This window comes from Anomaloglossus baeobatrachus, chromosome 8, assembly GCF_048569485.1.
Source record: "Anomaloglossus baeobatrachus isolate aAnoBae1 chromosome 8, aAnoBae1.hap1, whole genome shotgun sequence".
Classification (NCBI taxonomy): Eukaryota; Metazoa; Chordata; class Amphibia; order Anura; family Aromobatidae; genus Anomaloglossus; species Anomaloglossus baeobatrachus.
This window is the reverse complement of record NC_134360.1, coordinates 62,258,032-62,270,333: the sequence shown is the minus strand read 5'-3', so window position 1 is coordinate 62,270,333 and position 12,302 is coordinate 62,258,032. Positions and strand designations below refer to the sequence as shown.

Here is a 12,302-nt window from a genome sequence, read left to right as displayed (position 1 = left end):
TCATTTCATGTCAACATGGGCAGGACCATGTTGACATGCAAATCTGGAGCAGCATGTTGCCGCCCTGCTGGGCGGGTACAGTGCATGAGTCCCCGCCCCCCTTTCCTGCACCCTCCCACACATTCCCTCGCACCCCGTACTCTCCCCGCCCACGGTGTCACTGCCAGTACCGGGCCCCCTGCTCAGGATAGCAGGAGTGCCCGTGCAGTCTGTGTCCCGCTCCAGCCCCGTGGCTGCCTTCATTGCAGTGTGTGTCTGCTCGCAGTATCAGCAGCTTCTCACCCTGCCGTGCTGGCAACCGCGGGGATGGAGGCAGGAGGGTGATGAGATCGTTACCTGCTGTGACGATATTCTCTTCACTCCTGTCAGCGCGGTCACTGCCACTTATGCCCGCCGCGTTCTCACATCACTAGCGGTCACGTAACGGGTGATACTGCTGAGAACGCGGTGGGCATAGAAGTCAGTTACAACGCTTACAGGAGTGAAGAGGAGATCGTTACAGCAGGTAATGATCTCATCTAACCTCCTGGCAGCGCTCGTCATCCCCTGCAGTGACCTGGGCTATTGATGTTAGCTCAGGTCACTGCATTGCTCTCCCAGCCAATGGGGAACATTCTGTTCTTCATTGACTATGGTATGGACAGTCATGTGTCCCCCTTATTGGATTACGCCGGCCCCAGATTTGATTGTTCTTTTCAATAAATTGGTGAAAGAGGGAATGTTTTGGGGAGTGTTTTTTCAAATAAAACTTTTTTTGTTGTCTATTTTTTTTTTACTGACTGGGTTGGTGATGTCGGGTATCTGATAGACGCGTGACATCACTAACCCCAGGGCTTGATGCCAGGTGACATTATACATCTGGCATCAACCCCATATATTACCCCGTTTGCCACCGCACCAGGGCAACGGGATGAGTTGGGGAAAAGCGCCAGCATTGGCACATCTAATGGATGCGCCACTTCTGGGGTAGCTGCGGCCTGCTATTTTGAGGCTGGGGAGTGTCCAATAACAGTGGACGTCCCTAGTCTGAGAATACCAGACCACAGCTGTCCGCTTTACCTCGGCTGGTGATCCAATTTGGGGGGGACCCCATGTTTTTTGCTTTAAATTATTTATTTAATGTAAAATAACAGCGTGGGGTGCCCTCTGTTTTGGATTATCAGCCAAGGTGAAGCTGCCAGCTGTGGTCTGCAGGTTGCAGCCGTCTGCTTTACCCTAGCTGGCTACAAAAGATATGGGGGCCCTCACGTCGTTTTTTTTTTTTTTAATTATTTATTTATTTTTTTGGCTAAATACAAGGCTAAGCACCCGTTAGTGCCACATAGAAGTCACTAAAGGGTGCTGTCACAAACCACCGGGGGGGTCACTCAGAAATCCCCCGCGCTGGCTACCAGTACGTCACAATCGGGGGGTAACAAGTGGGGGTCACCCCTCCTTTATACCTCCCGACCGACAGACAGAGCACGTGACGCGCTCTCTAGCGCCCCTCTTATAGTCAGGCCAATTATGGAATTGCCCGACAATAAGCAAGGAGGCCGCTATACTACTTATGCCGATTATTGAAGGGTCCCCGGTGAGAGTAGGGTATATATTCCCCCGACCTCCGCGGGCGGAATATATAAAATCTCCCCGAATCTCACTGGCCTCCCCACAATAATCCTTGGCACAAACTCGCTGCCACCAACCGCTTCACGGTAACTATTAGCCGAACACACAGACGTGGGATTCAAGATCGAGATAACAGAACAGCCCAAGATTAATTATATAATTTAATCAGCCTAAAGCACACTAGAAACTACAATATATACAATAGGGAATCTACAGAATATACATATGTCAGAGTACAGTTACAGATAAAGCATGGTTTACAGACAGGTATGCAATTCAATCAGTTACCTTGTGCGTCTGGCCACAGGGGGGCGCTGTAGACCAGGTTTCCAGGAACTCCCACAGATGTTTCCTGCACGTGACCCCCAGCGAAAGAACACTGGAAAATGGCCGAAGTAGGGTTATCAACCTGGGCAAATCCAGGTCCCCTCCTACCTTCGTGACCTCAGAGGGAGCACTGCTCCACCCCTGGCTGGAGTTATGGACAAAATCCACAACATGGAATATGGCCATAACTTGGCCTGGGAGCGTCGTAGGCGGACGCCAATGCTCTCATTGTGACAGTTATGAATTTAGCTACAGAATGAGAGGTTTCATGACTTGTCTACTAGTTCCACATTGGCTGATATCACGCCTGGGGTATTTCCCAAGCTCCCGCTCCCATAAAAAAGGTGTGCCAGCATCGTCCGCATGCGAAAACACCATTTTTATGGTTGCCGTATTTATCGGAAATATGGCTTGCGAGATATGAACCATTTTTTACTGGAGTCGTTCTGTCTGGCTAGTTCCAGAGCCTTATAATGAGATACAACTCTTGTTACAGGGTGACGGCAGGGAGTCATCCTGTGTCCTTTGTTCCCACATCACCTAATTTCCATATCACAGGAGATGGCCATGGGATGGGTTGCTAAACAAGTTGTGTGAAGGAAAGGGGGGGTGACACCAGGAGAGGGCTTCCTGACATAACTTGAATATCATGATTTATCGTCATATCTCCGGATTTACCTCACACCTCCCCCCTTTTGAGGGCGCTAGGGGGCAGCACACTCCGGTGTTCCCCCGTGTGCCCGTCCGCGACCTCTCCTTGTCGGGACAGCCCGTCTGCGTTACCGTGGTCACGGCCCCTTTTGTGGCGAATGGTGAAGTTGTATTGCTGGAGCGCAAGGCTCCATCGCAACAGTCGCCCATTCGTCCCAGAGACGGTGTGCAACCAGCTGAGGGGGTTGTGGTCCGTCTCCACGATGAAGTGGCGCCCGTATAGATAGGGTTGCAGACGCTGCAGGGCCCACACTATGGCCAGGCACTCCTTCTCCATTGTGGAATAGGCCACTTCCCTCGGTAACAGCTTCCTGCTCAGGTACAAGACTGGGTGCTCTTGGCTCGCAGAGTCCACCTGGCTGAGCACCGCACCGAGGCCGAAGTCACTGGCGTCGGTCTGTACTACAAACGGCCGCGTGAAGTCGGCTGCCTGTAGCACGGGCGGGCTGGACAGGGCGTCCTTTAGGGCCCGGAAGGCTGTCTCGCAGTCCATTGTCCAATCGACTGCAGAGGGCAGCTTCTTCTTGGTGAGGTCCGTCAGGGGCTTTGCCAGGCTACTATAGCATGGAACAAACCTCCTATAGTACCCAGCGGTCCCCAAGAAGGACATCACCTGCTTCTTGGTCCTGGGGGTGGGCCAGGATGCGATGGCCTCCACTTTCTCAGGCTCGGGCTTCAGTGTTCCCCCGCCTACCCGGTGACCGAGGTACTGGACCTCGCTCATGGCCAGCTGACACTTGCCCGGCTTGATGGTCAAACCTGCCCGGTGGACCCGCCTGAGCACCTGTGCTAGATGCTCTAGGTGATCTTCCCAGGTGGGACTGAAGACGGCAATGTCATCCAGGTACGCGGCCGCGTACCCTTCAAGTCCCTTGAGCAGGGTGTTGACCATCCGCTGGAAAGTGGCAGGGGCATTCCTCATCCCGAATGGCATCACCGTGGACTCGTATAGTCCAAATGGGGTAATAAAGGCAGAGCGTTCCCTGGCCTTGCGAGTCAGGGGGATCTGCCAATATCCCCGGCTCAGATCCATGATGGTCAGGTACTGAGCCCCGGCCAACTGATCGAGCAGGTCATCGATGCGTGGCATTGGGTACGCATCGGCGACCGTGACAGCATTGAGCCCCCTGTAGTCCACGCAGAACCGAGTGGTTCGGTCCTTCTTAGGGACGAGGACTACAGGCGAGGCCCAAGCGCTGTTGGATGCCTGGATCACCCCCAGCTTCAGCATCTCGTCAATCTCCTGGCGCATGTGTTGCTGCACCTCCAGGGAGACCCGATATGCTGAACGCCGGATCGGGGGATGATCCCCAGTGTCCACGTGATGGACAGCCAAGTCAGTCCTTCCGGGCTGGTTGGTAAACAACCCCCGGAAGGGGTGTAGGGTGGCCCACAGCTGGGACCGTTGGTCCTCCAAGAGCTGGTGGCCAACCTCCACATCCTCAATGGATCCGCCTGCCCTAACCTGGGCTAGCATATCCAAGAGGGTTTCCGCTTCTCCCTCCTCGGGCAGGTTGCACACGGGGAGCGCACATGCCTCCCGCTCATGATGTGCCTTCATCATGTTCACATGGAAGGGCTTCCGCCTTCCACGGGCAGGGTCCAGGGTGACCAGGTACGTCACAGGGTTGAGCTGCTGGTACACGAGGTATGGGCCTTCCCAGGCTGCCTGAAGCTTGTCCTGTGGTACGGGGACCAGTACCCACACCTTTTGACCCACTTGGTAGGTCCTCTCACAAGCGTTCTGGTCGTACCAACGCTTCTGATCGGCCTGGGCTTGAGCCATATTGTCGTGTACCAGTTGCGTCAAGGCCTGCATTTTGTCCCGGAAGCGCATGACATACTCGATAACCGACACTCCAGGGGTGGCCAAATCCCCTTCCCAAGCCTCTTTCACCAGAGCCAGGGGGCCCCGCACTTTCGCCCGTACAGGAGCTCAAACGGTGAGAATCCTGTTGAGGCCTGTGGAACCTCCCGGTAAGCAAATAACAGGTGTGGGAGATACCGCTCCCAGTCACGCCCATGGGAGTCGACCAACATCTTAAGCATCTGCTTTAAGGTGCCATTGAACCGCTCGCACAGGCCATTAGTCTGTGGATGGTACGGGCTGGCCACCAGATGTCGCACCTGGACTTGCTTACAGAGGGCCTCCATCAGCTGGGACATGAATTGGGTCCCCCGGTCAGTGAGCATTTCCTGGGGAAAACCCACTCGGGAGAAAATCTCCAGCAATGCGGTGGCCACCTTGTCAGCCCGAATGGACGACAAGGCCACTGCTTCTGGGTACCGGGTGGCATAGTCCACTACCGTCAGTATGAAGCGTTTCCCGGAGCTGCTGGGGATGGCCAGCGGGCCGACCAGATCCACAGCCACCCTCCTGAAAGGCTCATCGATGATGGGCAGAGATACCAGTGGGGCTTTGGGGCGTGGCCCCGCCTTCCCCACTCTCTGACAGGTTTCACACGAACGGCAGTAGGCAGCCACATCGGCCCCCATTTTTGGCCAGTAGAAATGCTGGTTTAACCTGGCCTTGGTCTTAGCGATCCCTAGGTGTCCGGCCATCAGAATCTCATGTGCGATCCGCAACAACTCCGTCCGGAACGGATAGGGTACCACCAACTGTCGGTCCCTGGGCCACGCCTCCGGTGAACCCTGCTGGACCGTGGCCCGGTACAGCCGTCCTTGGTCCCAGACCACTCGCTCCGGGTCCGAGTCCGAGGGAGGCTGTGCCGCCTGCTCCTTAAGAGCTTTCAGGCTGTCGTCAGCTTCTAACGCTGCCTGAAACCCCTGACTAGATGTGGCCAGAATCGACGAGACTGTCACATCTTCGGTCAGTACCCCGGGACCTGTGTCCTGGCCTCCACCTGACTCGGCTGCCACTTGGTCAGAAGGGGAAGAGCTATCGGACCTCCGGGAGGCCCCTTGGCTTCCAGCACTCCCACTGCGGGTGACAGCGGCCACAGCCGCTGCGACCGTGGGTCGTGCCTGCTCCTCCTCCGTTCCTGACCAAGTCGCCGGTTCAGGCAGACCGACCTGGCTTCCTGACACCCCGGTTGTGGGGGAACCATGCACCGAGATCTTACCTGGGAGCACTTCCGCTCCTGGACCGGCCCCAATCTCACCTGCCTGTTCCCCTCCTGCAGCAACAGAACCCCGCTGTGAAATCTCTGGGGACCCCACATTTGCTGTGGTAGCCCCCACCCCACACACTGGTCCTCCCCCTGCAGCACCCTGCTCTCTGCTTATCCCTGCAGAGGGCAGCAGATCCCAGCTCACAGGCTGGTTACTTGTAGAGGCATTGTCACACCTTTCTCTGACCCCCTCCCCTGTCACAGCTGCAGCTGAGTGTGTGTCTATGGTGTCTATGCAAGCAGAAATATCAGAGTTCACTCCCTCCTCCCTTACATCATTCATAGATAACACATTAACATTGTCCGGAGGCACGTCAGTACTGGCTGAAGGTTCAGCCCTTGGTTGGGGCCCAAACTGGGAGGTTATCTGCCCCAAATCTGTCCCAAGTAGCACGTTTGCGGGGATCCGATCAGTTACCCCCACCTCCCTCACCCCTCGCCCTGCGCCCCAGTCCACATAAATGTCAGCAACAGGCAGCGCCGGGTCAATGCCTCCAATCCCGGAGACAGCGAGGGTTTTTCCAGGGATCAAGTCTTGGGGGGACACCATCTCAGGCCGCACCAGAGTCACCTCCGAGGCGCTGTCTCGCAGTCCTATGGTCACAGACCGGCCGACGGTGACAGGTTGGAAGCTGTCCAGGGACCTACCACCACCCCCACCCACACAATACACCTTGGGCGGCCCTTGGGACGGGGACGGAGCCGGGGCCTTGGGACGCTGAGGGCACATGGCCTTGAAGTGTCCAGGTAGGTTGCACTGGTGGCACCGTCTTGGTTCTGCCACGGGCCTGGAGAGGGGAGTTGAGGGGGACACCCCCTGCAGTCTAGGGGCAGGTGGGGCAGTCGCAGAATTCATCTTACCCCCTCTCCAGGTGCTGCTGGTGGCTGCTCTCCTGGCCTCAGGGGCCCGGTTGTTGGTGTAGTCATCGGCCAGGGCAGCTGTAGCCGTGGACCCCTTTGGCTTCTGGTCTCGGATGAACTGGCGGAGATCCTCAGGGCAGTTCCACAAGAGTTGCTCCGTGATGAACAAGTCCAGGATCTCCGGTCCGGTGGAAAGCTGCAGGCCTTGGGTCCAGTGGTCGGCAGCTCGGGCAAGTGCCCGCCTGTGGTCAGCCCAGGAGTCCTTTGGTCCCTTCTGTAGGCTCCGGAACTTCTTGCGGTAGGACTCTGGGGTGAGGTTGTACTGTTGGATCAGGGCCCGCTTGATGGTGTCGTAGCCCTGATCTGCCTCAGCAGGCAAGTCCCCAAGGATATCCAGGGCCTTACCCCTTAAACGGGGGGTCAGGTATTTGGCCCACTGCTCCTTGTCCAGATGGTGCTGCAAGCAAGTCCGTTCAAAAGCAGTCAAGAAAGAGTCCAAGTCTCCATCCTTCTCCAGCACTGGGAAGTCCTCAACACGGACCTTTGGAAGTTTGGTGTCTTGAAGGTCACGTGTGGCTGATGAGGGCCGGAGCTGAGCTAGCTGCAGCTGGTGGTCACGGTCTGCCTGTTGCCGTCGCTCCGCAGCCTCACGCTCTGCCTGGCGCTCTTCACGCGCTGCCTGCCGCTCTGCCCTGCGCTCTGCCAGGAGTTCCTTGTAGCCCTCCTGGTCTCCAGCCTGGAGAAGGGCCATAGCCATTTGAAGAAGGCTATCCGAGCCTCCCAGGCTCGGTGGAATGGCACGTGGTGATCTGCGGCCCGCTGCGGAGCCTGGTGATTCACTGTCCGTTGCAGAGCGGAGGGCTGGCATCTGGCTCGTTGAGGACCCTTGGGCGAGCTCCTCCTCATTTTGTCCAGCAGTGCCAGGTTGTGCGATGTCCTCTGCAGAGCTGTTCTCTGGCGTCGGGCTCTTGGAGGGCTCGTGGACAACCTCCTCATCGTCTCTGGCCTGAGCATCGGCCATTCCTTTGGCTTTGCTCCTGGTGCTCTCAGCCATTTTTGCAGACTTTGGTCACTGACACCGAACTGACACCTGATGCCTCCACACACCTTACAGTATCTGCACTCTGACACTCTAGTGTTGAGCTAGTCTGAAGACCCCAGCAGCCACAGCTGCTGCAGGCAGTCTTTAGTGTCTGGGAGTATGGGTCTCACACTCACACACACTATTATCTCGATCCCACCGCTTGCCACCAATATGTCACAAACCACCGGGGGGGTCACTCAGAAATCCCCCGCGCTGGCTACCAGTACGTCACAATCGGGGGGTAACAAGTGGGGGTCACCCCTCCTTTATACCTCCCGACCGACAGACAGAGCACGTGACGCGCTCTCTAGCGCCCCTCTTATAGTCAGGCCAATTATGGAATTGCCCGACAATAAGCAAGGAGGCCGCTATACTACTTATGCCGATTATTGAAGGGTCCCCGGTGAGAGTAGGGTATATATTCCCCCGACCTCCGCGGGCGGAATATATAAAATCTCCCCGAATCTCACTGGCCTCCCCACAATAATCCTTGGCACAAACTCGCTGCCACCAACCGCTTCACGGTAACTATTAGCCGAACACACAGACGTGGGATTCAAGATCGAGATAACAGAACAGCCCAAGATTAATTATATAATTTAATCAGCCTAAAGCACACTAGAAACTACAATATATACAATAGGGAATCTACAGAATATACATATGTCAGAGTACAGTTACAGATAAAGCATGGTTTACAGACAGGTATGCAATTCAATCAGTTACCTTGTGCGTCTGGCCACAGGGGGGCGCTGTAGACCAGGTTTCCAGGAACTCCCACAGATGTTTCCTGCACGTGACCCCCAGCGAAAGAACACTGGAAAATGGCCGAAGTAGGGTTATCAACCTGGGCAAATCCAGGTCCCCTCCTACCTTCGTGACCTCAGAGGGAGCACTGCTCCACCCCTGGCTGGAGTTATGGACAAAATCCACAACATGGAATATGGCCATAACTTGGCCTGGGAGCGTCGTAGGCGGACGCCAATGCTCTCATTGTGACAGTTATGAATTTAGCTACAGAATGAGAGGTTTCATGACTTGTCTACTAGTTCCACATTGGCTGATATCACGCCTGGGGTATTTCCCAAGCTCCCGCTCCCATAAAAAAGGTGTGCCAGCATCGTCCGCATGCGAAAACACCATTTTTATGGTTGCCGTATTTATCGGAAATATGGCTTGCGAGATATGAACCATTTTTTACTGGAGTCGTTCTGTCTGGCTAGTTCCAGAGCCTTATAATGAGATACAACTCTTGTTACAGGGTGACGGCAGGGAGTCATCCTGTGTCCCTTGTTCCCACATCACCTAATTTCCATATCACAGGAGATGGCCATGGGATGGGTTGCTAAACAAGTTGTGTGAAGGAAAGGGGGGGTGACACCAGGAGAGGGCTTCCTGACATAACTTGAATATCATGATTTATCGTCATATCTCCGGATTTACCTCACAGGTGCCAGCTTAGAATATGCAGGGGGGGGTGGGACATTATATGTCTTTCTCATCTATCTATCTATCTATCTATCCATTAGCTATCTATCTCTCCATTCATTCATTCATTCATTCATCCCTCTATCTCTGTCTCTATATCTATCTATTCATCTCTAGATCTACTCATCTATTTATCTTTCTTGCTGCTTCCGTTTTTTGCGGTCCGCAAAAAAAACCGGAAGGCACACGGATGACACACGGATGCATCCTGGAAAAAATGGACCGTTTTTTGCGGACAGCAAAAACGGAATGGTCATGTGAATGTAGCCCACATGTGTTCCCTATGGGGGTAGGGGGCGGTACAGAACGATGGTGAGGGGGGGTCGGTACAGAGCGCCGTGTGTTTGTGTGTGTGGGTGGGGGAGGGTTGCAGAGCCTGATGTGATGTGGGGAGTAGAGCCCTATGTGTGTGTGTGTGCGTGTGTTCTGTTTGTGTGTGTGTGTTTGTGTGTGTGGGTGGGGGGAGGGTTGCAGAGCCTAATGTGATGTGGGGCGCAGAGCCCGATGTGTGGTGTGTGTGTGTGTGTGTGTGTGTGTGTGTGTGTGCAGAGCCCGATGTGGGGCTGTTTTTTCCATTGCTAGAGTGATAACAGGTCAGGTGCTGGGGCAGAATACTGACAGGGAAGGTGTGTGCAGAGGGTGGGGCTGGCAGGGGGTGGGGCTGGACACTGGGGTGGGGCTGGACACTGAGGCCGGGCGGTGCCAGCTGTGACTGGGAGGTAGCACAGGAAGTTATCATGTTTGCTTGTGCTGAATGTAAACAAAGAGCTGCAGAGAATAAAGGGATAATTCAAGAGGAACAAAAGTCAGAAAACAAAAAATAACAATGTAGGGGTGCTTTATATGACAATACAGCACAGATAAACTCAAAATTTTTTGGTAAGCTAATGTCGGACAACTCCTTTAAGTAAAATCTGCAGAATTCCGCACCTGCGGCAAAAACGCACCCAAAATCCGCATGCGTTTTTACCGTGGTTTGGTTTTGTTGCGGATTTGCTGCGGTTTTGCCTGCAGTATTGTCCCTGCGGTTTTTAACCATTATTCAATGGCAAAACCACAGGTTCTGCGGAAAAGAAGTGACATGCTACTTCTTTTTGCTGCAGAAATCCTGCAGCAAAACCTATGGGGAAAAAAAATGCAGTGTGCGCACAGCATTTTGATTTTCTCATAGATTTTGCTGGGGAAGGACTGCAGGAAGGTTATGACCATTTTCTGCAGCTTTTCTGCAGCAAAAACTATTGCAAATCCACGGCAAAAAACGCAGTGTGCACACAGGGCTTTAGTTTGCCTTTGTTGGTCTGTGAGTTGTGGTGCCACATTCGTTCTGGAGATAGTTGTCCTTATTGCTTGGTGCGGTTGTGGAGTTTTCCCCCTGTCGTTTAGTAGCTTTCCTCTTGCTCTTTTGTTTCATCCTGAATCTCGTCTTAACGTGTGTGTGTGTGTGTGTGTGTGTGTGTTGTGTGTGTGTGTGTGTGTGTGTGTGTGTGGTGTGTGTATGGTGTGACAGGATTTTGGTTTACCCTTGTCTGTCTTTATCTGTGGGTTTCATCACATTCCAGTCCCATAAATCTCTGGGTTGGAGGTGGAGGAGGAATCAGATCAGGACTGGTCAGGATCAGGATCAGGATGGAGGTTCTGGTAGCTCCACGTTCAAGAGTATCCCTTAGATTAGGGATAGCATAGGGCCCCCTAGGTTGAGGAACAGCTTAGGAGCCCCAGTTCCCCGCTATCCCATAGTAGTTGTGACACCACCCTATTAAAAACATATTCGGGTGCCAACTTTATACTGTATATATAGCCATGCATAACATTTCAATGTATTCTTAAAGGACAGCCTTTTGCAAGTTACCCACAAGTAGAAAGACAGATCAAGTAGCCGGATAGCTAAAACATTCAGACTCTCAGTCATAAAAGCAAATACATCAGAATTCTTGTGTAAATCGCTTTAAAATTTTTGTGCAAAGCAGATGCAATGTTTCGACATTTGTAGTTTTCACACCAGTTTAGCCCATATCAGCCAGAATGTGCAGAGCAGGGCGCAATAAGGTCGGGACAACACAGTTTGTCTAATTCATAACGAACTACGGCATATGTTATGGCAGAAATCTCACTCTAGTCCCTGACTGGAGTAAGATTTGTGGCGAGGTGTATGGAGGTTCACGCCACTTGTCAAACGATCCTGATTTATTAAGAGGTGTGCACATCTTAAGGAACCACCAAACTACCAAAAAACATGATATTGTATGGATTTCTATCTTTATTTCCCTTCTTTCTGATGTCTTGATCCTTTGTATTTCTAACTGAATTTTTAGGCATCGCAGTAAATGGAGAACTCATAGGCGATAAGACTACCGAAAACAACTTGATATCCCTAAAGACATATTTTGGAAGATTGGGAGTTGTAAATAAAGCAATGAATCTAGAAATCGAAGTAACAACGGAGACAATCACCATCCTAAAGGGTAACAACCGGACAACATTCTCCTGGTCGGACAAGGCATCTATAAACAGTGATGGGTATGCAAATTGCTCTTGAATTTAATAGCACACCTATTATCCCTATCTCTACTACTAAAATACTTGTTCATGGACCAAACTTCTCTATTAGGTACAGTGGAGACCCAGTGCTAAAAAAAGGTTTGCATTCTGATGAATCCAGCTGTCCATGTATTATATGGACGGTCATTCATTTCAATAGCGGCATAGGATCTTGAGCAAATCAATCCTTAACTAATAAAATTCTTTCTGAATTTCTCATAAAAATCGGATTCTGGTGAAAGCAAAATTTTCCCAATCTGGTAAATCCCTTTTTTGGTGGGCAATAACTCACTATGCTCCCTTGTCTTAGACCCTCATCTGTCCATCTCCACTACCACATCTCTCCGGTGTGCCGGTCGCTGGTTCTAACGGGCAGCAGCACCAGGACGGGTGAGGGCCTAAAACAGGTGAATATAATGTGGTTTACTATTTTTTTAACCTTTCCTCCCCTTTGTTATACCTTGAGATCTAGAGCGACATCAGAGTATGATAAACAGCAATCAGGGTACTTTGGATTCGGACAGATTTCATCAGAATCAAACTGAATCTTCCAT

General features: G+C 52.7%; 1 protein-coding gene across 2 annotated transcripts in view; it reads left to right on the top strand.

The window, feature by feature from the left end:
- LOC142249819 (inter-alpha-trypsin inhibitor heavy chain H3-like) overlaps positions 1-12,302 on the top strand; it is a 104,140-nt gene that overhangs the window by 79,435 nt on the left and 12,403 nt on the right. For both annotated transcript variants that reach the window (XM_075321728.1, XM_075321727.1), the window contains one exon: positions 11,523-11,727. In XM_075321728.1, the coding sequence (XP_075177843.1) occupies positions 11,523-11,727 (205 nt within the window). The remainder of the gene's footprint in view (positions 1-11,522; positions 11,728-12,302) is intronic.